This window comes from Periophthalmus magnuspinnatus, chromosome 3 (assembly GCF_009829125.3).
Source record: "Periophthalmus magnuspinnatus isolate fPerMag1 chromosome 3, fPerMag1.2.pri, whole genome shotgun sequence".
NCBI classification, from domain to species: domain Eukaryota; kingdom Metazoa; phylum Chordata; class Actinopteri; order Gobiiformes; family Gobiidae; genus Periophthalmus; species Periophthalmus magnuspinnatus.
The window spans coordinates 27,208,340-27,233,044 of NC_047128.1; the positions used below are offsets into that span (position 1 = coordinate 27,208,340).

General features: G+C 40.9%; 1 protein-coding gene across 1 annotated transcript in view; it reads left to right on the forward strand.

Moving 5' to 3' along the window:
- Positions 1-264: 264 nt before the first annotated feature.
- fto (FTO alpha-ketoglutarate dependent dioxygenase) overlaps positions 265-24,705 on the forward strand; it is a 113,316-nt gene continuing 88,875 nt past the window's right edge. The window contains exons 1-5 of the mRNA XM_033983944.2: positions 265-379; positions 18,159-18,236; positions 18,304-19,318; positions 21,396-21,521; positions 24,347-24,426. Coding sequence (XP_033839835.1) covers positions 311-379; positions 18,159-18,236; positions 18,304-19,318; positions 21,396-21,521; positions 24,347-24,426 — 1,368 coding nt within the window. The 5' untranslated portion in view covers positions 265-310. The remainder of the gene's footprint in view (positions 380-18,158; positions 18,237-18,303; positions 19,319-21,395; positions 21,522-24,346; positions 24,427-24,705) is intronic.

A 24,705-nucleotide genomic window follows, 5' to 3' on the forward strand; every position in this document is an offset into this window, starting at 1 on the left:
GCGTACCCGTGTGTTTGCGCTCAGTGCGCACTGTGCTTTGCAAATCTGTCAGTTTCCAGCTGATGTGACGTCAGAGCTCCCGCCTACTGCCGCGGAGCACTATGGGATGTGCAGTCTTTTTGTTTCATTTTATCGCTTACCCTTTTGTAAATCGGACAGATTTTGTTTTTTATCGTTAAACAATGCATAAATGCCAACCACAAGAGCTCACTGTGTATGTGATATGCATAATCCTGAGTACAATGGATGAAAAAATGCGTTTTATTTTATTTGCACACTACAACGACCAGCATCACCGCCTGTGAATGCGATGCAGTGTAAACACAACTCCAGGAACATGAAAAGATCGGGTGACAGTGAGGGGGAGAAGAGAAGAAAGGTATTGATAGCGTTTTTCTCCGTTAGCTCTGGTTTATTTCTAAGCCCGTGTCGCTCAATGAATATCTAATGTTCCAAATGTGATGCTGCTGGCTGCGATCTGAAGGCTGCAAAGCTGCGAAGCTGCGAATCAGCGCACACTTCACCTTGCCTCTTTCCTTTATTGTGTTTTCCATCTTCCCCCTTCAGTGTACAATAATGGACAAATATGTATGTTGTCATATAACGGGGTTTATTCCCTTATGATTGTGCGATAGGATGAAGTACACGGTGTCGTCTTTGTGCACTGACTGCGACCAGGCAAAAAATAGCTAATGACTAAATTAGTTTAAATGTAGCTACATAGAAAGTAAACAGCAGTCATGCTTCGCAGGTCGGAGATGTAGTGGTTTCTATGTTATTTCAAACTAATAAAGATAGTTAATGAGTCTGTAATAGGCCACAACAGTGATGATTTTCATGTAAGATTTGGCCAGGTGCCCGGGCAGCAGCAGCACAGCCGCGGCGCGTGCTGTTAATGACAGTTGTCTCCATAACAACGGGCAGGTCTGCTGAGGATGTAGGAAACTCACAGGGTCAAGTAAGTTTATCTGCCAGGGGGTGGCTGTGGCTGAAAGTTTGTTTGCTTAAATGTGTACTAGCTCAATGTGGGGGAAAAATAACACGTCACAGTGGTGACCGTGGCCTCGAGACCAGGGGCAGCTTCTCATATTTACAGACAGAACTATCCGCAGGCCTGTAGATGTGCGCTCACCTGCGGAGCTGCGGAGGAGACAGGCCTGAGACAATATAGTTTAATGCATGCAGGACATGCAGTGCTGAAGTGCTGAAGTATTTTGTACTTTTGTTGACGACACTAACTACGACCACACGAGTTCATACGCAGAGACAGAACGCGCAAGCACATCACCGTCAACAACTGGAAACAACTGTAATGGACACGTTTTAACTTTATGCTTTCTCATTAAGCTATGATCCAAGTTACTGCGCATAAACCACATAACACCAGGACCTCACTAACTGCTGCTGTCTTCAACAGACGAGTACTTTCACATGTACTGGCTACATGTCACCATCTGATGTGTAATCCAACCGTGAAAGTGTGGATCCATGAATCCAACAGTTCATTCTGTGCTCTGTGAGGTCTGAGTGCCAGTAAATCCTTAACTAGTAGCCTGATTGTTTTAAGTGCTTTTCTGAACGTTTAATTGCAACAAATTTAGGTAGGTAACAAACATCAACTGAAAAATAATCCCATTATTTGTCCAAAAATTAAGTCCAAATGAAAGCATATTCAGTCTTTTGTTTTTTCAAACTCCACCAAAAGTGAAACAGACTAACATAGTGTTAGTCACTCAACCAAACAAACAATCTGACGCCAACTGGTGGCCTGTGCAGTGATGGCAGGACAGGACCAGGCCCAGTGCTGAGCACACAGCTGGACTGGGCGGGACTAAACCGATGCACCAGTGCTGTTGTCTGCCTGTCAATCAACTGCAAAGATACAATCTGATTGGTCAGTTTTAACCCTAGGGCCAGCAGCATGTAAAAAGAAGACCCAAAGGAAAACAGAGGACATTTGTGAATGTGTAACCCCCAAAATAATCATCAAACCATCAAATCTGATTGGATACTCATATTTACGTTAATTTTGAGGTAATTTTGTAAAAATACAAAATTGTGATAAAAAAAAAAAAAAGTTCAATTTTTTTGCTAAAACGTCATAGCCACTAGGGCCTTCTCACCATTGCGTTATTGGGACAAAATGCACTATGACCTACAGAGAACAAATGGTAAATAATTGTAGGCCTGATTAGGTATTCATGACAGGCAAGTACAGTAACTCTTGAACCCGTTCAATCTGTAAACAACAAGAGTATATCTATAAACTATGGGCAACAGATCTTAGAAAATATTGGTATTATCAAATTATTTTATAAGCATGTTAATGAAAGCATATAAATAAAATTGCCTACTACTTTGTCATATTTTTGATTATTGCTGTGTAAATAGACAAAAATCCCATTTAAAAAAAAGACAGAGTAGAGATTTTATCTGTGATTCAAAGACAGATGTGTGCTTTCATAACCTATGAAGACTGGCGGTGTTTTCCGTGCTGACCTGGGCTTAATGTAGCTTTCATATGCTAAACACCAGAGACTTTCTGTTTGTGGACAGTAAGAAAAAGGAAGAGAGGGATTGCTCTTGAGCTCAAGGCGTCCTGAGCTGCTTTCCCTTCTAGTCATCCATTTGTCTATCTGTCTGCCTCTCTGCCTCTTCTTATCTCCTGGCTTGGATGCTGTCTGCTGTGGCACATGTGTTTGGATCATGTTAGACAGCAGTGAAACTATGTAGGACGTGGTTCCTCCTGTTTATGAAAGCAGTCATGGCAGCCAGATGAGCAGCTCAGAGATAGAACTCATTCCAGCTGGCCCTCGGGCTCTCAGGCACAGCGGCACACACCTAATGGGCTAGCTTCCTTTTTCTTTAGTTCAATAATAAGATGAGCACATAGCAAATGTACAATAACAAGCATTCTGTGAAATAATGGTTAAAAAATGTCCTGAAATGTTGCAATGCATGCACAGTTGTAGGGGTACCATACTGTGCACCAAATTTTGTACTAGGTGGATGCCAGTGTTTATAGAAGAAGACAGAATCAGAATGCAATGCATGCTCAACTATATTTAACTTGTATCATGTTTAACAAATGGTCGAATGTCTACCTAAGCTTTGGCAGAGTGAAAACGACTCTGGCCATGTCCCCTAATCCCAAGTTTAGTGTCGTCTTTGATGCTGGACTGCCATTTGTGCCGCGATGACAAGTATGAAGAGCTGTGTCCAAACAGGAAGTGAGCGAGTGTGTGTGAGTGGCAGGGTAAGTAATGATCACACAGGGTCACCAGATGTTGTGAGGTCTCAAGCTCAGCCCAGCTCATTGCTTAGATCAGCCTCATTGGTTTGCGCTGGTTGTGGCACATTGTGCAAGCTGTTTAGGGTATTTCATTTCTGAGCACTCATTAAAATGGTTTGTGTTTCCCCTGGCATTTCTGTTACATTAACAACTAGCGGAGTAAAAGCTGATTATGTGGCCACACATCCAGTCATGGTTAATCAATTCTCCCCCACAAAATGTTAGCTTGTGAGTTAGTGTAGAGGAAACGATTTATGGCAACTAATGTTGACGTCCGGTCATGTCTGGCCCAGTGTTTTTGTGAGAGGGGGGGTCTCACATTTAGCACAGTAAGCAACTTTACACTTTACTGGCCATCACTTTCTCCCTTTTAACCAAAGCTACATGCTGCTTGCTCTATTAATGAGCCAATAATGGAGAAATAGTGTTGGGTACTGACATAAAACAAGGCTATCGATACCTAAGGCAGGGTAGCACATAAGCTCAGGCAGAGCTAGAATTACACCTCGCCTCTGAATAGAATGGCAGAAAAGGGAACACTCGGCATGGGCGCACACAGCTTCATCAGACCCCCGCTGGTGGAGCTGTGGAAAAGCATGAGCTCAGAAAATACGGCTATGGCAGATAATGATACCATTACACTAATGGAGCTGGCAAATGAAGGAGAACCCAGATGCCCTGCTTTATTACCGGAGGGGGTCATTTCCTCACTGCATTCCTAATGGCTTGAGCACACAGTATTGATCAGGCTATCATGCTGCTAATCCTCTACAGAATTACTTATCGCTGGGAAGGTGTCAATCCACCACATGCTCTGTTCTGGTCTAGCCGCCGGGCGGCTGCTGGGTGTCCAGCAGGGACCTGCCGAGCCGTTTATCCTCTCATGATTTAAGGCCAAGCAGGGATGGCGTCTGGGAGGTCTTCAGTGGTGGGTTGGCCTCTCCAATGTGTAAAATAAGGAAGCAAATGAAGCTAACAGCTTTCATTTAATTAAGGAGCAGGCAATGATGTGGTTCCTCCCTCTTTATGGCCCTACTGGCTGTAGTGGTGCAGTGGAAGCTGTTAGGTTGGCTGTTGTTCTCACTAATTGTGTTTTGTTGTAAATAAGGCAAGACAACCTTGGACATTAGCTGCTGTAGCCAGATGCCCAATTCACACATGGCCTCTTGCTTTTAATCACTGCTATGCCAAAGATGTTTACACATTGTCTACTTACACATTGTCTCATTCTGAAGAGACTACTGCAGTGTATTTATTTATCAAGAATAAAACAAAAATAGCAACCTCTTAACTTATCTAATGCAGGAAATAGATATATATGTAGCATTGTGACCTGCTGGTCATGGGTTCTTTGGGCATTAGTGTCCCCCAGCTACTGCAAATAGCACTGATGCATCCAGAGACTGCTTCAGTCACCTCTGGCCTTCTCTAATCAAAGAGTTTACCTTCAGGGGAGTATTTAACACTGTTTGTTAGCTATAGCTATAAAGATGTATTTATATATATCCATCTGAAACAACCTGTCGTGGCTAGGGAAACCAGCTATTGATCCACATATTTAGTCATTTCTTTTTGCACGCGCCATCAATATTGTGCAAACATCCTTCCACAAGGGTTGACCTCAGCCCTCTGTTATTTTTGTTCCCATTGGAGTTCAGTGATATACTATTCTGAAAAGTAAAATCAATGAATGAATATGAAGTTTTGGTGTGTAATATAGCACAGGCCCAGAGCCCCGGGTCGTTCATTGATCTGCTATGAAAGCTTCAGTGGGGGGCTGATTAGTTGGCTTGAGCTTTTCTTCTACATTAGATAAATAGCTCATTGGGCTGCACAATATATCGCATAATTATTGATATTGCGATATTTGCCAATGCAATAATCTATATTGTAAGAAACTAAATATACTGCAGTAGTTTCTCTATGGTTTTCTATACCTGACAGTGACAGTTTAAATGTGGGGCTGCTATAACTATTATTTTAGTAGCTGACTAGTCGGCTATTATTTGTGTTGTACATTGGGATTTTTAAAATACATTATTAGGCTTCTAAATAGATAATATTTACAAATGAACTGCATTTTTGGTATTTAGACTTAATAATGCCATTGTGTTTGTTCTAGAAAAAAAGGTATTTGTTTTAGAGTCTGTATAGACCAGATGATGACAATTTTCAAATAGGATTACAATTATGCCTGCTAGTACGGTGATTACTATATTGGCTGATCATTCAGTGAATGATACTTTGAATGAGAATACTTGGGGGTCAGTATTTATCGTGTGTACATTTTCTTTGTACTAGTGTGGAATTTTGCATTATTTTCCTGATTTGACTGTGTTTAATGGATAACTTCTCAGTATGACTCAGTATATGTAAAATAACTACTAAAGTGTTTCATTTCTGTTATTTGCAGCTCATGGTTTTAACAATATTCTACATTTAGAGTATTATTTTGGGGGGGTAGTTCTGCTTCAGGGTTATTGTGTCAGTGGGACAAATTAGTTTCAATAGTATCATTTATCCTCTATATTTTCTTAAGCAATATATCGCACTGCAAAATTAGTTATCATGGCAGGCGTAGCTACAATTGATTTTTATACCGGACTGTTCATGGTTAGTCACTTAATTTTCTTTTGTCCTAATTTTAGTCATAAATCATCCTTTCTTTACTGAACTTACTGTGTCAAAAATACAAATGTAAAGATGAAAACAAATATTGCAATATTGTTGTCATTCACATAGTTATCAAATGTAGCATAATTTTTCTCCTATTGTGCAGCTCTATAGCTCATGTGCATAGTTGATGTGTTAGTCCTGGCATTCAACTGAATTTATCGTGCACTGAATGACAAATGTAGTGGTATTCAATATATGTTTCTTTTGTATATTTTCTGTTGCTATTTAACCCAGTTCAAAGGTTGTTATTGTGACATTTGTGAGTGTGCTTCTGTGAAAATACAGTGGATTGTAGCTTTTTTGCATTTCATTAGTCCATGCTCCAATTATTTTTTCCTTATTTGTGTTAAGTTAAGTTGTCAAAGGCTCTTTTTTGCAAGATATTTGACGAAATACAAGCGTTTTCCATTACACTGCTTTACTCCCAATAAGTAATCCCATTTATTTACCACCATACGCGTTCTTTTTCTTTTTCTGATGGCAGCAGTCACTAGAGTTGCCCCAACAGCTCTTGACAGCTAACGTGTGTGACAGCCCAGTGAGTAGCCCATATTAGTGTTGAGGCATTATCCGCAGATGTCACTGTTTTTTGCAAACAAGGCCGCGGTGTGGATCGAGCAAACAGGCCGACCAGATCAGCCGTCACATTCAATGAGATTACAACCAATGTGACCTGTCCAAGTGTTGGTTCATCTGTCATGCACGTGTCTCGTCACAGGAGAGACATAGAATAATCAGTTGGATCAATAGATGGTGGTGGCTCATTGGACTCATGCTGAATAAACATGGGATTGACCCTCTCACCTCATACCTCCAGGGGATTCATTAAGCACTCAAGCCTGGGATCCAGGCGGTCATATTTCTGTTTGTTTGGTATTGCGTTGGCCGTGTGTGATGTGGACTCAATCCTTACAACGGTTTCTGCAAAACAGCAAAACAAAATATATTAAACTTGCATTGCACTCGAGCTATCTCTTCCAATATGTCACCGCTACAGTAGTTGGTTCTAATTCAGCCAAGTATTGTAAGCATGCCGAGCCACCTGCAACAGACACGTTTCTATGCTGTTTATTTGTGAATTTATTTTCGCTTGTTATGACTCACCTTGCCAATAAAAAGCAAAGTGCCTACTGCCACGGTGTTGCCCAACATCTGTTTTTCATGAAATGTCCAAAACCCTTCATTCAGAAACCTGCATGGGATCACATTCACAAGCGTCTGTAAATAGTAACTGTTAATTTGAACGTTGTAGGTAATTTTCTATAAACAGTAGCTTTCTTCACTAAATTACTCATTGGTATTGGAGACCTATTGCGTTTGAGGGTTTTAAAAGGTATTGGAAATGCAGATATTTAAAGTATGTAAATAGCACAACGGATTTTAAGTCATTTTATTGTTTGTTTCATAGATGTTGCGGGAGGGTGTTGATTGATCTGTTGTTAATTAGGTAGGTAGGTTAGTCAGAAGCTGTTGAAATTTTGAAAAGTTTGGTGGTTTCGTAGCTGTAGTCCGAGCCTTTGCCGCATATTTCTTAAGAACTTCAGTTTGTTCATGTCTCAGTGATTCCTTTGCCAACCCCCCCCCCCCCATCCTTGTGTGTGGTGTTTTTTCTTCTTCATCTGCCTAAGTTTTCTTTGCATATGCGAACGAGCCAACGACAGCTTGACTGGCATGCTGTCAGACTGGCGATGCCTCTGCAGCGGCCCTTTCCTAAGAGCTTGTCTCGCTGTTGCCGTGTGTCTATGGAACAAAAAGTGCGGGTATTTCTAGGACGTGACCGGCACACTTTGCATGTTCTTCTGGAGACAGGTGCTCTTGGGCAAGCACTGGTGCATGACAGTTGCCTTTCATTGCTGTCTTCTCTACACTTAACCCCTGACCAACACCTCCCTCTCATCTTCCTCCACGTCTGACCTCTTCTCACGGCACTTGGCTCGGCTAGCCTGAGTGATGGGCTGCAAAGGCTGCCGGTGCGAGTTGTACTTGCGGTGGTGTGGTGCGGCAGGCTTGTCACAATCCAGCACTGTCAGGCCAGGAAAAACCAACCTGTCCATACACACATACAGAACCCCGCATGCCCATTCCACAAGTTTTTGTTCAACAGTCCGTAATTCCATCTACCGGCGCTGTCAAGCACTTGATCAAACGTGCATAGAAAAGGAGCCCCCTGGCTGAATCGTACCGTCTCTTCTTCTATCATAATGTAGGCAGATTTCCCATCCCCTGTCTGTTTATTCAGATGAACCTGACTTGGGGGCACTGGGTCACATCCACTTGCTTGGCTAAAAAGGTCTTGAATTGAGCTTTGTCTGCGCTGAGGTGAGGATGAGACAAATACACACACACACTCAAAGAAGGGTTAGAGAGGTTTGCCGAGCGGTCTTGTCAGGGATGTTAGCGTAGCACTGGGTGTATGTGCGGGTATGCCATGGCAGGGGTAAAGGGGGTAGGGACTCAGAGGGTTCAGCTGTCAGCCCATGTGTCATGCTTGCCCTGGCCCTGCTATGTAGAAGGCATCCACTGTCATTTGTTGCGGAACAGTTTGAAGCAAAATAAGTCACGGAAGCATAAGAAGTAGTCAGCATTCTGTTAGTTTTAAGGTGCCTTTTGGGGCCACTGAGTCAAAGTCTTTCAGGAATAGCCAGTACACAGGTTCACTTTGTAAACTTTGTGGGATCCCATAGTATATACTGAAAACATGTTCGCTGAGGTGCTTTATTTTAGCTTGGAGTTTTTTTAAAAAGAAAAGAAAAAAAAAAGTAGTCTAATCGTGTTGGTTATGGTAATGTTAGTATAAACTTAGCCTGACAGTTGTTTTCTCTTTGTTCTTCTAATGTTGCAAGGTGGAGGCGGAGTCTTGTCTTGTCAAATGTCAAAAACAAAACCAAATGTGTAAGTCGCATTTCTCTGTGCAGCGCTGGTACAACTTCTTAAACTTGTTGGGACCTCAGAGAGGTGACATGAAACAAAGCTAACTTCATGAGCTTAATCCAACAACAGCCTGTCTAATGTACTCCTATCTGCAGACAAGTGGCCCCCTTCCCGGCATGTATTGTCATATATATATTTATATGGGGCATTGTCACGTATGATATGGACTCATGTAAATGCGTTGACAAGGCTGTGTCTCCACTGAGTGACAGCACAGAGGGATCGGGCTAATCTGAGTGACTGATTTGAGGCACATAGCGGCTCGCCTGTCCCCATAACTCCAGAGGAATAGACAGCCTCACTTCACTTATCTCTGTTTGTAAGTCCTTCTGCTGTGCTGGGATGACAATAGGGATTAGTGCCAAGGTTCTTTAAACTGTTTTTTTTTTTTCTTTTTTAGGGAGGGAAGGGGGCTCTTATCGACGTCTTGGCAGGATGCTGCTGCTGCCGCTTTCCTTGACTGTCAATTAAAGAGGGGATCATTAACTTCAAGGGTATAAATGTTCTAACACTGGTATTACGCTAGGAAGCTAAGTCGCTGACAGATGTTTCAACTTGAATTCTCTACTTGTTTTTTGTCCTTTAATTAATTTATGTATCACTGTTTAGGTTTTAAAAAATCACTCTGTGCTGCTCTTTGTACGGCTGTATTCTCCATTTCCATGGTAGTCTAAGATTGGGGCTTGTCAGTTGCAGCAAGTTCTTATGAGGTTCATTTTGCTAATGTATTCAAGTGCACCTAACGGAAATGTGAACTATGTATTGGCATGTTAGTGCAAATGATCATTTGAACCACATCTGGTTGTTTTGGAAGAAGTGGCTGCAAAAGAATGCTTATTGGACAGTCTCTGTTATTTAGTGCGGGGTACATTGACTAGACATGTATATATATTATTGTTTTTGTTCATCCCACGAACATGTGAATGAGCTGTAAAATTAAACACAAAAGGAAAAATTAGCTATTTTTTTTAAAAAGATTTGCAACCTTATTCTTATTAAACAAAAACAAAACAAAAAAAACAACAATTTTGATCTTGTTGAGGATATCGCCTAACTCTAATTGCTATTCTGAAGTTGTTTGTTCTGATAAATTGGGCTTCTTTATGAATGCTTCAAATGGCAGACACAGTTGAGGTTGAGACTCCTGCAGAGTGGAGTTACAGATACAGAGCTTGCTCCTGAGGAATGGTAAGTTGAACTGTTCATGGTATAAAAAAGTGGTAGTGGGAGAGAATAGAGTTGGAGGATGCTAGGCGACAGAGACTGCTAATGGGCAAACTCTCTTCATCCAGAGGTACTGGCATCACCAGCACCTCCCTGTTTCTCCTGACAGCTCTTTCCCTTTGTTCTACCCCTCGGCCCACTCTCTGCCGGGAATTCGTGACAAGTTTTTGCGGGCTGATCAAACAGTGCTGTGACACCTGATTAGGATATAATGCGTGTTTACAGTCGCACATAGTGAGGACCCCCTCATCTCAGACAACAAGGGGGGACTTCACCTTGACTAATTAAATTTGCACCTGCAATGCCAGCTGTGACAGCCACTGGAGGGCTGCATTTATTTGTGTCACTCCATTCATACTTCCTGTGACGTTCAGAGGGGCTGAGTTTGCAGCTCTATGCTGTTAGTGGGTTTTCACCAACGGTTGCATTTATTTTGTTCGGCCAACATACTATAGCCTTGTTTTTCATCAAAATAGTATGACAGTTTGTAGGCAATGCAGGAATACAACCTGAGGAATTGTTGTTATCATTTTATTGTAAATAAATGTGTTTAAACGATAGTGTTGAGGAATGTAAAAGCTATTGTGAAATCTTTGTCACTACAAGATGCTGTCAAAATATTTTGACATGCAAATCTATTCAGCTCAGTCATTCCAAAGCACATTAGAAACAACCATTTTTCATTTTAATGGTTTTCTTATGCAACCATCTACAACTGGCTTAATCTGATCTATGATGCAACAAACAAACCACATTTTTGACAATTTTCTCTTATGTGCATAAAGCAGTGTCTGTTGCAGAATATTAGTACAAGTGAACTCAGGAAAGTTGTTTAGTGTTGCAACACTGAGTGATTAATAATAATGATGAAGCCTTGGTTTTATTATGAGGTGGAGAGTAACTAAGAATTTGCCCAGCCTTATAATAGAAGTAGCCCTAATAGCTGTTATAAATGAATGTTGTAACTGGGGCTCGGGGCGACTTATAAATGATGTGATTTGCTGGCGTCCCACCCACTGTGTGTGTAATCATACATTAATATGTGTACATACATGTGTGCCTAGACATGATGTGGCTCTTACAGCGTGTGTATGTATCTATCTAAATCAGTGTTACGAGTGTAAAAGGCCACAGCTGAAGTGAGCAGAACATCAGTCACCCGGCAGCACAAGACAGGACCTGGTAATTTGTGGCCCTCCTCTCCATTCCACCCCCCACTACCCTGTGCTTTCACTCTCTCTATCTTTGCCTCCTCAGCTTCAAATTGACCAGGCTCGACTGCTGGTCATGCTGTATTACATGGGTTAGATGAAGTAATTATTTCTAGGCCAGTGACTACAAGAAAGATTAATAGTTTTTGAAACGACCATAATGGAGGGCTGACCCGCCGTGACATAAGCATTATTTCAAGCTCACCTCCACTCTCATCCCTCTCACCTCTGGGCACTGGCAGAGTGTGATTTATACTTGGGCTAATGAGGGGAGGGGACCTAGGAGCCCAGAGGCCAAGGGCCGCAGTGTTACAGGCCACCTCCGACAAGCCAACAAACTCACTTAAGCAGATGAGATTGTTTGTTTGATTAGAATTTAGTTGGTTGCCTGTTACATAAAATATATGGATACAACTTGACAGGCTTGGAAAGAAATACGTCTGCTCTTGTATTTTTCAAATGTCCAGAGAGACTTGATATCTGTCACTAGGTGGCACTTGGACATCATGTTATCAGATACTTGCTTCACTTCACCTCACCATTTTCCTCTCCCTCTCCCCACTGTGCTAAGTACGCTGCACATGTCAGGGTGTTATATTTTATAGGATGAGGGCAGCACATAATGCATTCACCTCCGTTCTTGCCAGCTGTTAAATGCTGCAGAACATGGTCTACCCAGGATTTGACCTGTAAACCTTGTAAGAATTAACAGGACTTTTGGACAGCTTTTCAACTCTCCTGGACAGTTCATTACAATTTCTGACTTCAAAGTTTATTATTAACTAGACCTGCATCTGCTCTGCCACCGGCAATTACATTTTCAAATGGCTAGTTTTGCAAACCTGCAGCATGTTAATCTGTCACCAATCCAGCTATTGGGGGAGTGAAAAGAGGATTAGTCTTTATTTTCTAATCTAGTATATTTCCTTTTAGGATGCATCACCGCAAATGTTCATAACTGAAAAGTTATCTGCTTCTTGATTTCTGGAGCCTGACAGATGTGGAAACAGTCCCAAATCAATTGAATATTAATCCGAGGTCACTTCATAATGCCAGATTATCTGGGTCAAAGGCTTCTGGAGATAGATTTAGACCTGTCCTAGATGTTTGACCACAATTTTGAGCCGCAATATGTTTTTTTTTTTTTTTTACAGTGGATTATAATAAAGCCTAAGTAGTGCTCAGCAAGTTAATATTTAAATATTGCTAACAATCCACATAAGACAGTAGATTTAGCGGGCCAGAGACATAACATGATTTTTTTTAACTCAGGATATTGTGGTAGACTGAGATGGATCCTGGAAAACTAATCTTTTGGGCCATCCTCTTTATGGAAGTGACACTGGAAGTGTTTTGTCATCCACTGTAATGGATCATATCCAATGTTAAGTATACAGTTGTGATCATTTCTACGATGTCAGCCAATGCAGCAGAATACCCAGCCTTAGCTCTTCAGTTTTCTCTTGTCTCCAAACCTCTGGGCTTGGATTGCACATTATCCTTATCCCCCATGAAGTACCAGACTCACTGGTGTCAGGAGATGATCTAATATGGAGCGGGAAGGACAGGAACTGGGAAATCATCATCATTTGGAGAAGTTGCTTGTCATATGATGGGCTTGATCAGTCCGTGCTGAGATACACAGAGCCGGGTCTTTGCACTGTCGTACAGTGGTACTGGATTAGAGACACAAGCCACTTCAGTTGTGATCAGTCACTCATACAAGGAGACACATGGCAGCACTCAAATCCTCCTTGCATACATCACCCATATCTTTTACAGGATTTCTCTTCAAGCCTACTGTATGGAAATGAGAAACACCACTGTTGACAAAGACACCTCAATGTCTCTTTTTAATGCGTAGTCTTGTGTGTTTGTGGTAAAGTTGAGCCAATAGCAAAGCAGATGTGAAGGCTGTCTGGACACCCTCGTACACTCTGTACAGCTAAGTGCTATTGAATTTTTATTGTCACAAATTGTAAACCTTTCAATGGCCAGGCCCAACCACTGGACAAATAGTATTCATGTGACGGCTCAGCTGAGCGATGTGTTGCTCCACCGTGCTCTGAGGAGCGTAACAGCAGTCTCTGGAGCTGAGGATTTTAAACGCTCCACCTGCTTATCGATCTCTTCTGCCCCACTGGGCCGCCAAGCCATCCAGAGGCAGCAGCGAGAGGAGGAGAGCTGCATGATGAGGCCAATCTGGAACCCTCAGTCCTTTGGTCTCAGGTCTGTCCTTGACACTGCCTGTGGGACAAGCCTGTAGGACGCTTCTTGTTCTCCTTGTAAGCGCTGCATTTTGCCCCTTACAGTTAGCTGTCCCTCCCCGTGGGCCTAACTGCACTTTGCACAGCTATATTGATTTTTTTGGAGGGGCAGGAGAGTGTGGCTGGCGGTGAGAGTCAGTGAGCATGGGAGGGGGAATAGAGAAATCAGGAGAGCATTTTAAAGCACTGACTTCTCCTTGACTGCACCTCGAGACGCGACAACCCTGTTAGAACAACTCAGTGGCCCTGGCGCCCCCGTTGAAAACTGCTAATCACAGTCTTTCAATCAACACTCTCTTTCCCCTCTCCTTTAGCACCCCTCTCTTTTTTCCCCTGAGTGAACCAGACCTCGTCTGAATATCAAGGGAATGAGCCAGCATTAAAACTGGCCATTCCACATGGAAAGCAGCTGACCCCATGAAAGCTCATGTTGTAATTTGAAGGTGAAAACTAAAAAGCTTTTCTCGATCGACATAATCCTAATGGAAACATTATGGCCTGGCTGCAAAATAACAGTTAAGGAAAAAAGGGTCCTAGCACACCACCAAATGTAGTCAGGCAAATGGCATTGTCCCAAGATGTTTATATTGTAATATCCAATTCCAACTTGTGAAATTGGGTAAGAATGTGGCACCAATGAATAAATATAAAAAGGTTATAGGAGATTTTCTGTCATCACACCTTTCAAATGGCATATGTAAACTAAATGCACTGAAATTCAGAGTCCAAGTACGTAAAAATAAACAAAAATACAAAAAACACAAAAGACAAAAAACCCCCAAAAAAACTAACAAACAAACTGCTGCTTTTATGAATGAGCACTTGTTCTCATTGATCGATGTAAATATTTCAATATAAAGGATCATGTTAGCATCCAGCATGTCACAAGCTGAAATGAACAGTGCAGCCTTCAGCCTTTAAGCACAATTAAAAGGCCTGCAGTCTGCCTATCATTTGTCACGCAGCTTACCTAAGGCTGTCTTAAGTTTATGGATTTTGTAGCCATGTAATTTAACTATGCCTGATCTTTTCGATTGCACCATATTGTATTTCCAGAGATGCCACGTTCATACGTAATAAAAATGGGATAGGAGACGCACAAACAGCAATATTAAAGCCAAGGCAAAAGTAAGATAATTAGAGTTCACAAACACATTACCGGTACTTGTTGACTTGTTCATATTCATGTTGTTGTCCAAGAGTTACATATTACCAGCGGCTGCTTTAACTCCCACACATTCCAGTAAAGCATTGACCAGTCCGCCTAGTAAGCCATCACACATAGTCACAAAATCTCTCAGCTTGTACTAAACAAAAAGAATTTCACAAGTTGCCTCAAATGAAATAACAGCAGTGACAAATGGTTAATCATCACATTGTGGTGGTGTCACATGCATATTAAGTGGCATAATACGTAACCTTTTCCTAACTTCCAATTAAAAGATTTTTTTTTCCTACATTTTTATTTATTAATTTTATTTAAATGCTTCTTTGGATCCTTGAGCCTCAATTGAAGCTGGGGTCGATTTTCAAACCAAGAAAATAGAATGAATAGATTTTAATCAATCCAAATCTTTCGTCACATACATTAGTTTTTGACCACTAACACAGGATTAGAACATGTTTTTTGCTGTTTGCTATATATAAAATGTTACACTTTAGAGAGAAAAAACAAAATGTAATAATGTAGGATAAAAAAACACAACAAAAAAACTTTGGTTACTTAAGCTTTAATGGAAACTTTTTGCTTTTCTTTGTAATTCTTCTCACAGGCCTATCAGATTTGGCGACCCTGTGCCAAATACACCAGGACGGAAGCAGCTTTGATGTGCACCTCTTTTCACTCTTTTTGAGCCGGACGTTTTACAGAGGGCTTGTCAAAACTGTTGACTCACCATCACTTATGCGCAGGGTGGACCAGTTCGGAACCAGGTGTCATACAAGTACCAGTGGTTTTCAAAACTCTATTACACAGCTATCTTTCATCACGTCACCCAGGCCTGCCCAGGGCCCGTCTACAATCTGGATTTATGGCATTTTTGTAGATATGACAAAACGTTTGAAAGAACAGTGATATATTTTTGTTGTGGAATGAACTTGTGTTGTCATGATGCAAACTTTTCCACTTTCAATACCAGGAAAAACCTCAGTACTCAAAACCAATTCTGATAGCACGAAAATCAATAAATAACTTTCCTTTTACGATAAGAAGTATGCTGGTCTGGTGAAATCCTGGGTCCTTTACCATCTGAATATCATAATTATAACTATACTATGTCATTTTAAATAGAGAATTATTGTAGTTTCTATCATTTTATGTGGTCATATTACTTCTGAAAAATATCAAGACAATGTTTTGTTGTCTGCTGAAAAGAGTATCCATATTCGGTACAAGTTTTAGTAGCAATTAATGTCTGTGTTTCTAGAACTAACCACACATAAAAGTCTGTTATGGACCTTCTCTATTAGGCCTATTGTTTTTAGGTTAAATTACAGTTTTTCTACAAATGTACTGCCTTTTTTTATTTCTGTTCTTGTTTAATTATTGTTCATATAACACCTACTTCCAGCAGTTTTCTCTAGGGCCATGTATTTATCCCCCTAACTGGTCAACTTATCTGGATATTTTCAGCCATTGATGTTAAGCACTGGACACTAATCTACTCACACTTTGAAGAATGTGTCCACTGAACTGTCACAGATGGAGAATTAAATTAAATTAATAACTACATCCTGCTCAGTTTGATATCTCTTAGAGGCTTGATCAAAGCTCGGCAATTGGTTCCTATTCTAACAAATATGTTTTCTGTGATAAACAGTGTGGCTGATGGAATAATCCTATCAAGGAATAGACCGAGGGAGAGAAAGCATCAGATATATCACTCAGCGCAGATGGTTGCCGCAGCGACCACCAAGCATCTGCATTATTATGGGATTGGTAATCTCATTTCTAGGGTTTGCGTGGAAAGTGATTTTTTTTTTTTTTTCCCTTCACAAATCAGGTGCAGACAGGGATAAAGTCGCATAATACAGCAAGAGTCCATCTTCCTCTGAGGGCTCCGGTAACTCCTTGTCTTTCTTTTTTTCTAGTGGAATTTTGGAGTTGCTTGATGCATTTGACATGTGTGTGACAAGGCTGGCTGTGTGCGATAGGGGTTGAAACATCATCTTGAGCTTGCTAGCTTGTGCGTTTTCTCTCTCTCTCTCTTTTTTTTTTTTTTTTTCAGATGGGCATTTCACCTGTCTATGTAGTTGCGCTTCTGACATTGCGAATAAAGCCGATCCTAATAAACCTATATCTATGTAGGCGGACTTGGACACACTCACGGCGGATACAAAAACACACAAACCCCGATGAAAACCCGTCTGCCTTCTTCTACACCACTAGCCCAGAGCCTCACCTTGATATCTCCAGCTTCTGTCATAAGTCGGAATTCGACACCAGTGAATGTGTCAGCTTGTCAATTTTCTTTCCAACTGCCTTTGAGTGCAGTCTGGCCATGAATAGTGTATGTTGTTTTGTTTTTCAGATTCCAACTGTCTGCAAGTCTGTTTTTGTTTGTTCCAGAATAACTTGGAGAGGCCTGTACACTCATGTGCATCCTTTAAGAAAACTTTCAGCAGGTGTTGTGTTGTTTAGCCTAAGGTAAAGATTTATCCCTAAAGGTAAATTCGCCAAACTGCCTCACATCACACGCCGTCCCAACTTCTTTTACTTGCTTTTCTGTATCACTGCCTTGCGTCTAGTCACCCTTTTTAGGTGCCGAGCTCGTTTACCTTGTTTATACTTTCACTTTAATGTTATTAAGGGCGCATTTTATTTCACTATAAAGCGGCATATTTTGGTTTTCATTCTTCCTTCTGCATATATGGACTATTGGGGTGGAGAATTGTGTGTTGTGACTATAGAAAATAGACATGCCTACAGCCATTGCAACATTGTTATAAACTTATGAATGTTTTAATTGTCCATGGAGATCAGCAAGTTTAATTCTTTAAGATGTCTTTTATGAATTATGCACATAGCCGTTTGACATGAGGAACAACAGGGAGGGCGTGTGGAAATAGTGAGGGGAAACAGTTGTGAAATTTATTTGGGCATATAGTTTTATGCCAGTTGCCATTGGATTTACAGGTCGGAATGGAATGCAGCCCAATGAAAGCCACTTTGATCCCACCACCAGGTTGACAGGTTTATTAGAGGAGCTTTGTATGGCACAGGGCATCTTTTATAAGGTTGTGCGGAACCCTTCGGCAGCCTGCTCAAAATCATAAAAATACGAGAAGTCAGCGTGCACCATGGTGGTTCTAGGGGTAGTTTTGGATGGCTTTTCTACTGTCAATATAACATGCTCTCTAAAAAAAACAAAAACAAACAACCTCAAATGATAGACTTAAAAGTAAAATATGTTTAATATATACAAAAAAGTTTTTAATATGTGTTGAAATTCTAACAAATGTCTAAAACAATATCTGAAAATGTTTTAACAAATTCAGCTTTTGTGTAAAAATCTGAAATCAATTATATTTTGTATTTGTCTGTGTTGCTGTCTAAAGAGGCGGAGGCTTCTGCAGGAGTTGGGAGACCAGAAGATCCCTTTTTTGGGACCTACTGAGCGAGGCTTTCAGCAGCTGGTGAGTGGATCCACATCCTAATGGTTCATCTGTACCGTTGATGTTATAATGATTATTTCTTTTGCAGTGGGACTCCAGCTACACTGGACTTGTTTTAAGGAGATCTTGTTCACTTCCTGTTGACCTCCATGCTAAAGTGGAGGCGGCCTTCCTAACACTGAGGAAGAAAGGCTCTCTCCTGAGAGATCTGGTGCGTGTGCGGGACAGGGATGTTTTCACTGCTGTGTCCCGAGCTCTGCTGGGAGAGCCAGGACATACCTACCGTTATCTGGACACACGACTGTTTGCCATTCCCTGGCATAGTGAAGACAATGAACTCAAAGGAGAGACCTGTTGTGACCCAGATTTCAGGGCTGCATGCAAGGCATTATGGGAACTGAATAACTTTTTTTGTTCCGATGTGTCTCAGCTCAAAGAAGGAGACAGACTCGTACAAGGTGCAAAAGCTGTGAACACAGAAGTGAAACAAGGTGACGAGGGGGACAGTGAAGACTCCAAGAACAGTGAAGGAGTGGACTCTGAGTCCAGACAGAGTGAGGAAGGAGACACTGAGTCCAAGCACAGCGAAGAGTGGGACTTAGAGTCCAAACACAGTGATGAGGGCTGCTCTGGGACAAAAGCAGAGGGCGAATGGGAGACAGGCTCTAAAAACAGCAGTGAGGAGGGAGAGTCATCCTCACAAATCAAACAATCTGAAACAAGTATTAGTTCACACAGTGAAGCTAAGTGTCCTACATGGGTGCCCAAGACCATTTGTGGTTCAGACCCTAAGCCAATGGGACTAGAGGACAGTGAAAAACCAGTGGCCCAGCTCAAGCACAGCCTGTCAGATTATCACATTGAAGATAAAGAGAATCGGGAAAGTAGGTGTTCTCCACCCAGCTCACCAGTTCTGTGCTCTGGCCCAGTCCAGTTCAATGTGACCTTACTAAACTATATGGACCCAGCTGCTATGAGCCAGCTGAAGGAGGAGCCTTACTATGGCATGGGGAAAATGGCAGTTGGGTGGCACCACGACGAGAACCTTGTCACTCATTCTCCGGTGGCTGTTTATAGCTTTAGCTGCTGTCCTGATCAGAAAGGTAAGTAGCTATAAACAACAGAACCAATATCCATTCATAGGCCCATTAAAATGTATTTTGACTGTGAATTTAACTTAGATCATTAATATGGGTGGTAACACTTTCAAATTAATATTCTGCTTTGCCTCACATCAATATCCCATCAAGTGATCTCATTTGTTTTATGGCAGATCAGATGTGTTTAACCTTGTGCATCTTGGCCCTGCAGCAGCAGTGTGGCATCTGTAGACATGGCCCCTGGTGAGGCGTCATCAGATCCATCTATGTGATAGTGTCAGGGTATTATCAAATGTCACTACCAGCTTGCTGCTGACAGCCTTATCATCAACGTTGCTAAGGGAGATCACAGACGTTTGGATGTGAGCTCTTAACACATGCTCAATAGCGTAGCCTAATAAACAGACCTTATCACACTTGCAATCTCATCTCAAATCTTTTCCCCAAGAAATGATCGATGTGCAATTATCTGATATGGAATAATGAGCCTGGCTTTGATAACTGTTCCTAGACTGTAGTGTAATGCGATGTCTGCTAATTATGGAGCGTGCGCTCTTTCAAGAGGCTGATAGTATTTGCCGATGGAGATGATAAAGCATTTGAGTAGGAGCAGACATTCTTCGAGAGAACTTTGGAGGAGAACTGTTTAGAGAATACACAACTAACAAAACAAATGAACCTCAGAAAGGTGGTAAAGATTTCACTTTTCAAAGCTCAGTTCTATATTGGATTAGTGTCACAGAAAATATTCATGGGAATGCATTCAGCATTAACCATTCTTACGTGGTTTTAAACACCCACGTTACATGCCTAACTTTTTTGTGATGTTCTCACAAAATGGGCACTTCAGAGATTACTAAAAGGTGCAAGTTGTATAAAGTCTGTACTGTGCAGGTGCAGTGTCAACTGCTTTGACATCCCATTCCTGCTCAACACTTCACAGCTGGACTTTGTTCATTCGGACTTTCTAACCAGAAACACCTGCTTTTTAGGTCTGTTTCAGTGATTTGTTCTAGACTGTTTCAACTCTGACCCTGTGAACACAAGCTTCAAACACTAGGCTATCGCACCTTGCCGCTCTGAACAGCTGTGTCTTTTTTAGGTTTGTGCGACCCTACAACTTCAGAAAGAGGACAGCACAGAACTAAGCTCAAACTATTACATCTTTGCCTCACGTTTCTTACACTGTCTGATATTATTGTGAACTGAAACCTAGTGTTAAATCTTAATCCAGAAATGAAGATGCTGTTTTTGAGCCCTATTCCTGGACCTCAGACTGTTGTAGTGAAACGGGTTGTTCTCATCTAAAGGAATCTGCCTTGAATGAGAGTTTTCCGGCACCGCGATGATCCTCCACCATTCCTGAGGCCTGAGGGAGTGCTGTCATTAGCCGGCTCTCAGTGCACAATGGCTGGAAATTAAGTTACTATTTATCCGTGCTGAGCAAAGGAAAAGGCAGCTGTGGGGCAGAGAGGCCCAGAAAGACTTTAGTATTGATTTTTCTGAAGGGTGTTGGCCAGCCGAGCCAAATCTTGTTTTCTCCCTGTGCCTTGTAAGAATGGAAGGGGAAAGGAGAGCAGAGAAGGCGGTTACAGAGACAGGAATATCAGAGCAGACCAGCTGACCAATAATACACTCTAAATAATATCAAGGGCTTTTATCTGACTCTTTCTACTTGCACAGCATAATGATAGCATAAAGATCCTGTACTTACAGCCAATGTGATCACAAGAACACAGATTCCATTTGCTCTGCTAAGTGATTTTTACTCAGACAATGGCAGACATCTTCTCACCATTGTAAAAGTGGTGTGGATTAAATCATAACACCTTTTACTATTTAAAGTGCTACATATTTGATATTGATGTTTTTTTTTTTTTTCTGTAAAGGTCAGTGGTGTTGCGCGTGTTTATCTGGAGAGCACTTAATCCTATTGCATTACAACAGAAAGTACAAAATGTATTAGTATTTGCTTTGTGTTGCAAAAAGTTGGACAAAATGTATACTTTCTATGACTGAAATATGAATTTAAATGTAGATCACACAGTTTGCAGTGAGTTGGGTGCTTTGTGATTGACAGGTGAGAGCAGCGAAGGAAGCAGCAGCGAGAGGACCTTCTGGAGAATCGGGCTGAAAGTTGCCTGGGACATCCACACCCCAGGCCTAATACTGCCGCTCGAGTCCGGGGACTGTTATTATATGAGAGGTAATAAAACCACACAAACAAGATCAATGCATGCACTTCTTCAATAGGTTTGGGCCATATGAAGTCAGAATATTGGAATCTCCATTGGTTTGGCTAACTGAAATTACTATCAAGTGAAAATGCAATCCTGCGCTCTATTTAAAGTTGAGTTGGCGGGCAGGTCAGAATACTTCAGTAAAATTTTGAGTTTGCTACCAAATTCAGATATATATGGTTAATATCTCTGTAGATACTGAACCTTTCCACAACAAACAAAAACTGTCCAAAAGGGTATTCTCTGTCAGTTGAATCCTTAAAATTTGTTAAAAAAATAAAAAAAAATAAAAAATGTAATTAATAAAAATGATAAGGTGCAACATTTATGGACTATTTCAATTCCAAAAGCAATTCCAAGCCCATAGAATTGTAAATGCTCCAGCCCTCCATGTGCCCTCCATACACTTTCTTGTACTTTTGCCTACTCCCATTGCCTTTTGTATTTTTGCCTCACTTAACACCACATCGGCTTGGTATTTGACCGAAATTGATGGAAAAATAGTGATGATGTGTCTGAGTGAGCTGTGCGCAAGAGAGACACTTTTTTAGCAACTTTAAGGTCCCGTGTAATGACGTGTGGAGAGGTTAGGAAAATGTTATGTTTTTGAAGTTTTGACCCAGTGCTGACTAAGAGAACAAATGACCAGTCACAGGAGTGTAAATCATAGTTTAATGCTTTGGACGGCAGTGATAGACACCCCTCTTAGACAAAATAATGAGGAAGCATAAAGAGGGTCAAAGTGTGAGGGCATGTATCCACAGCCTACAGCAGCTGGAAATGTTCAGATGGATAAGAAGTTATGAAGTTAATCGGGTGTTAGACTTGTTCTTTTAAGGACAGCTTTTATGGTTTTTACAAATGGGAGGATAGCGAACTGTCACAGAAACAATATTTTTGACCAATTTAAATAAAAGCAAAATGTTAATATAAGGCAAGGCAAGTTTATATTTAATACTCTAACTCAAAGTGCTTTACAGAATAAGAAACATTAAAATCGCAATAATAATAATAATAATAATAATAATAATAATAATAATAATAATAATAATAATAATAAGTAATCATCATAAAATTTGCATGAAAAGAGAAGAGTTGAGAATAAAAAAAAACATTCAGTCATGCACAGCTGAACAGAACCTCTCAGTCATATGTGCGGCTAAACAGAATCGTTTGAGCTGTTTCAGATTTATTTTTAACAAATAATGTTAAAATAAATTCAAATTACTCAGTACATTATATATTCATTCATGTCAGAATTCATCTAGTAAATAAATATTTTTTCTTCTTTGGTTTTCTTTTAGTAATAGCATCTTATACACAGGAGATTGACCTACTATATGATACTAAGATACATAATCCTTTACTACTGCCTCTTTTTACACAGACCATTGATTAAGATTTAGCTTGTATTCAGCTCACAATTTTCTTACAGATTATATTAAATACATGCTTGCACATAGACATTAGACAGTCCTGTCCCAGAAAAATAACACGATTAATATTGTCAATACTATAACTTACCAATTCTTGGAAAAGCGGTGCTATTTCTTGAGCGCTTCCTAACTGGATGCAATGCTTTATGAAAGGATGTTTACCCTTTTAGAGCACTATAAGCAGCGTTTTGCGTTGAGCCAAGCAGTTTTTCATGTCCTGACTTGAAGACATAACACTAAAGCAGGATACATTGCACCTGTATCCCAGTGACATACAGCCCATCATAAGTAGTTTTGTGGTATTAGACGGAAAGTACAATAGCATATAACCACACGCACCATAATGTCTTTTTACCACATTTTGTCGCTGACTGCCCCTTTGAACTGCTAATGTCTGAGCTGCTGGAGGCAAATTGAATCACCATCATTTCCACCCAAATGGAATTTCACTGGTTAAAAAAGAACAATGCAAGTCTTGACACCAGGCCTGTTCAATAATCTGATTTCCAGCTCCGAATGCACAGGGGGATTGAGGAAAAGAGTTGACCCAATATATTTAAAAGCCTGCTTCCTGGAAAAGGAGGACAAGTGGCAGCAGGCGCAGGGGTTGAAAGAAAGATAAATATTTATTACAGTTATCGAGTTTGCCTCTACTCCCTCCTGATCTCACTGACGCATCAGACGCGCCAAGAAAAGAGCAGATTGATGGAGATAATTTGTTATTGGATATAAACAGTTTTAAAGACGCAGAGTAATTCTGCCCAGAGACGTAATCCTTCACAATCTCATCAGGGTGAAGAAAACACCGGCAAGTTGTTTTGTTTGTCACCATCTTTTTTCCCTTCCACCAAACAATAATATCTTCCTTCCAAAGCATTTGGCTGTTTGACTTTCAAATCACAGGCATTAGCCAGTGTACTCTTGCTCAAGGCGGGTGTAAATATGCACATGTGCTGTGAATGACAGCCCTGTCATGGCTAAATTAATTATTGGTATGAGGCAAATAATGGCAGGGCTGCGAAACATCTATACACACAAAGAAACACATGGAGGGATACACTGGAAACAGCAGTAAGGCCTCTGTGTAAAGCCCCTGTGATATTGGACAAATGTTTGCTGGTGTGGGTCCTCCATCTTGACAGATTGAGCACTATCTGGTTTTGTTTGGTAATTAAAATTATGGTACAATGCAGCTCAGTCTATTTGAATCAAGACTGGACCGAGTGCAATCTGTCTGGGAGTACAAGATGACTTAGTTGTCATATTCATTCACGCCCCACGTTTCATCTGTCTTTAGATTCAAATTATTACTATTTCCTTGTGCTTGATATTATTTTTCTTGCTTTGTTTACCAGATGACCTGAACACCACCCATCAGCACTGTGTCCTTGCTGGAGACACGGCTCGTTTCAGCTCCACACACAGAGTGGCCGAGGTGAGAAACCAACATGTCTAGAAGAGGCCAGCATGCTGTCTGGTCATTTGGCCTTTGTAATGAGGTCAAAACCTAGTAGTAAAACAGCCATCTGTGGCAAATTTAACATTGGTAAAACATAAAACATTGTGAGTTTTGAATAAATGAAACTGCTTTATTGTATATGTACAAACTATAATAATATAATATAACACAGTTCCTTATAGATTCATGCAGGTCAAAATCCCCACACATAAACAGCAATATAACAAATCCATAAAGCATGCAATTGTTAAAAAG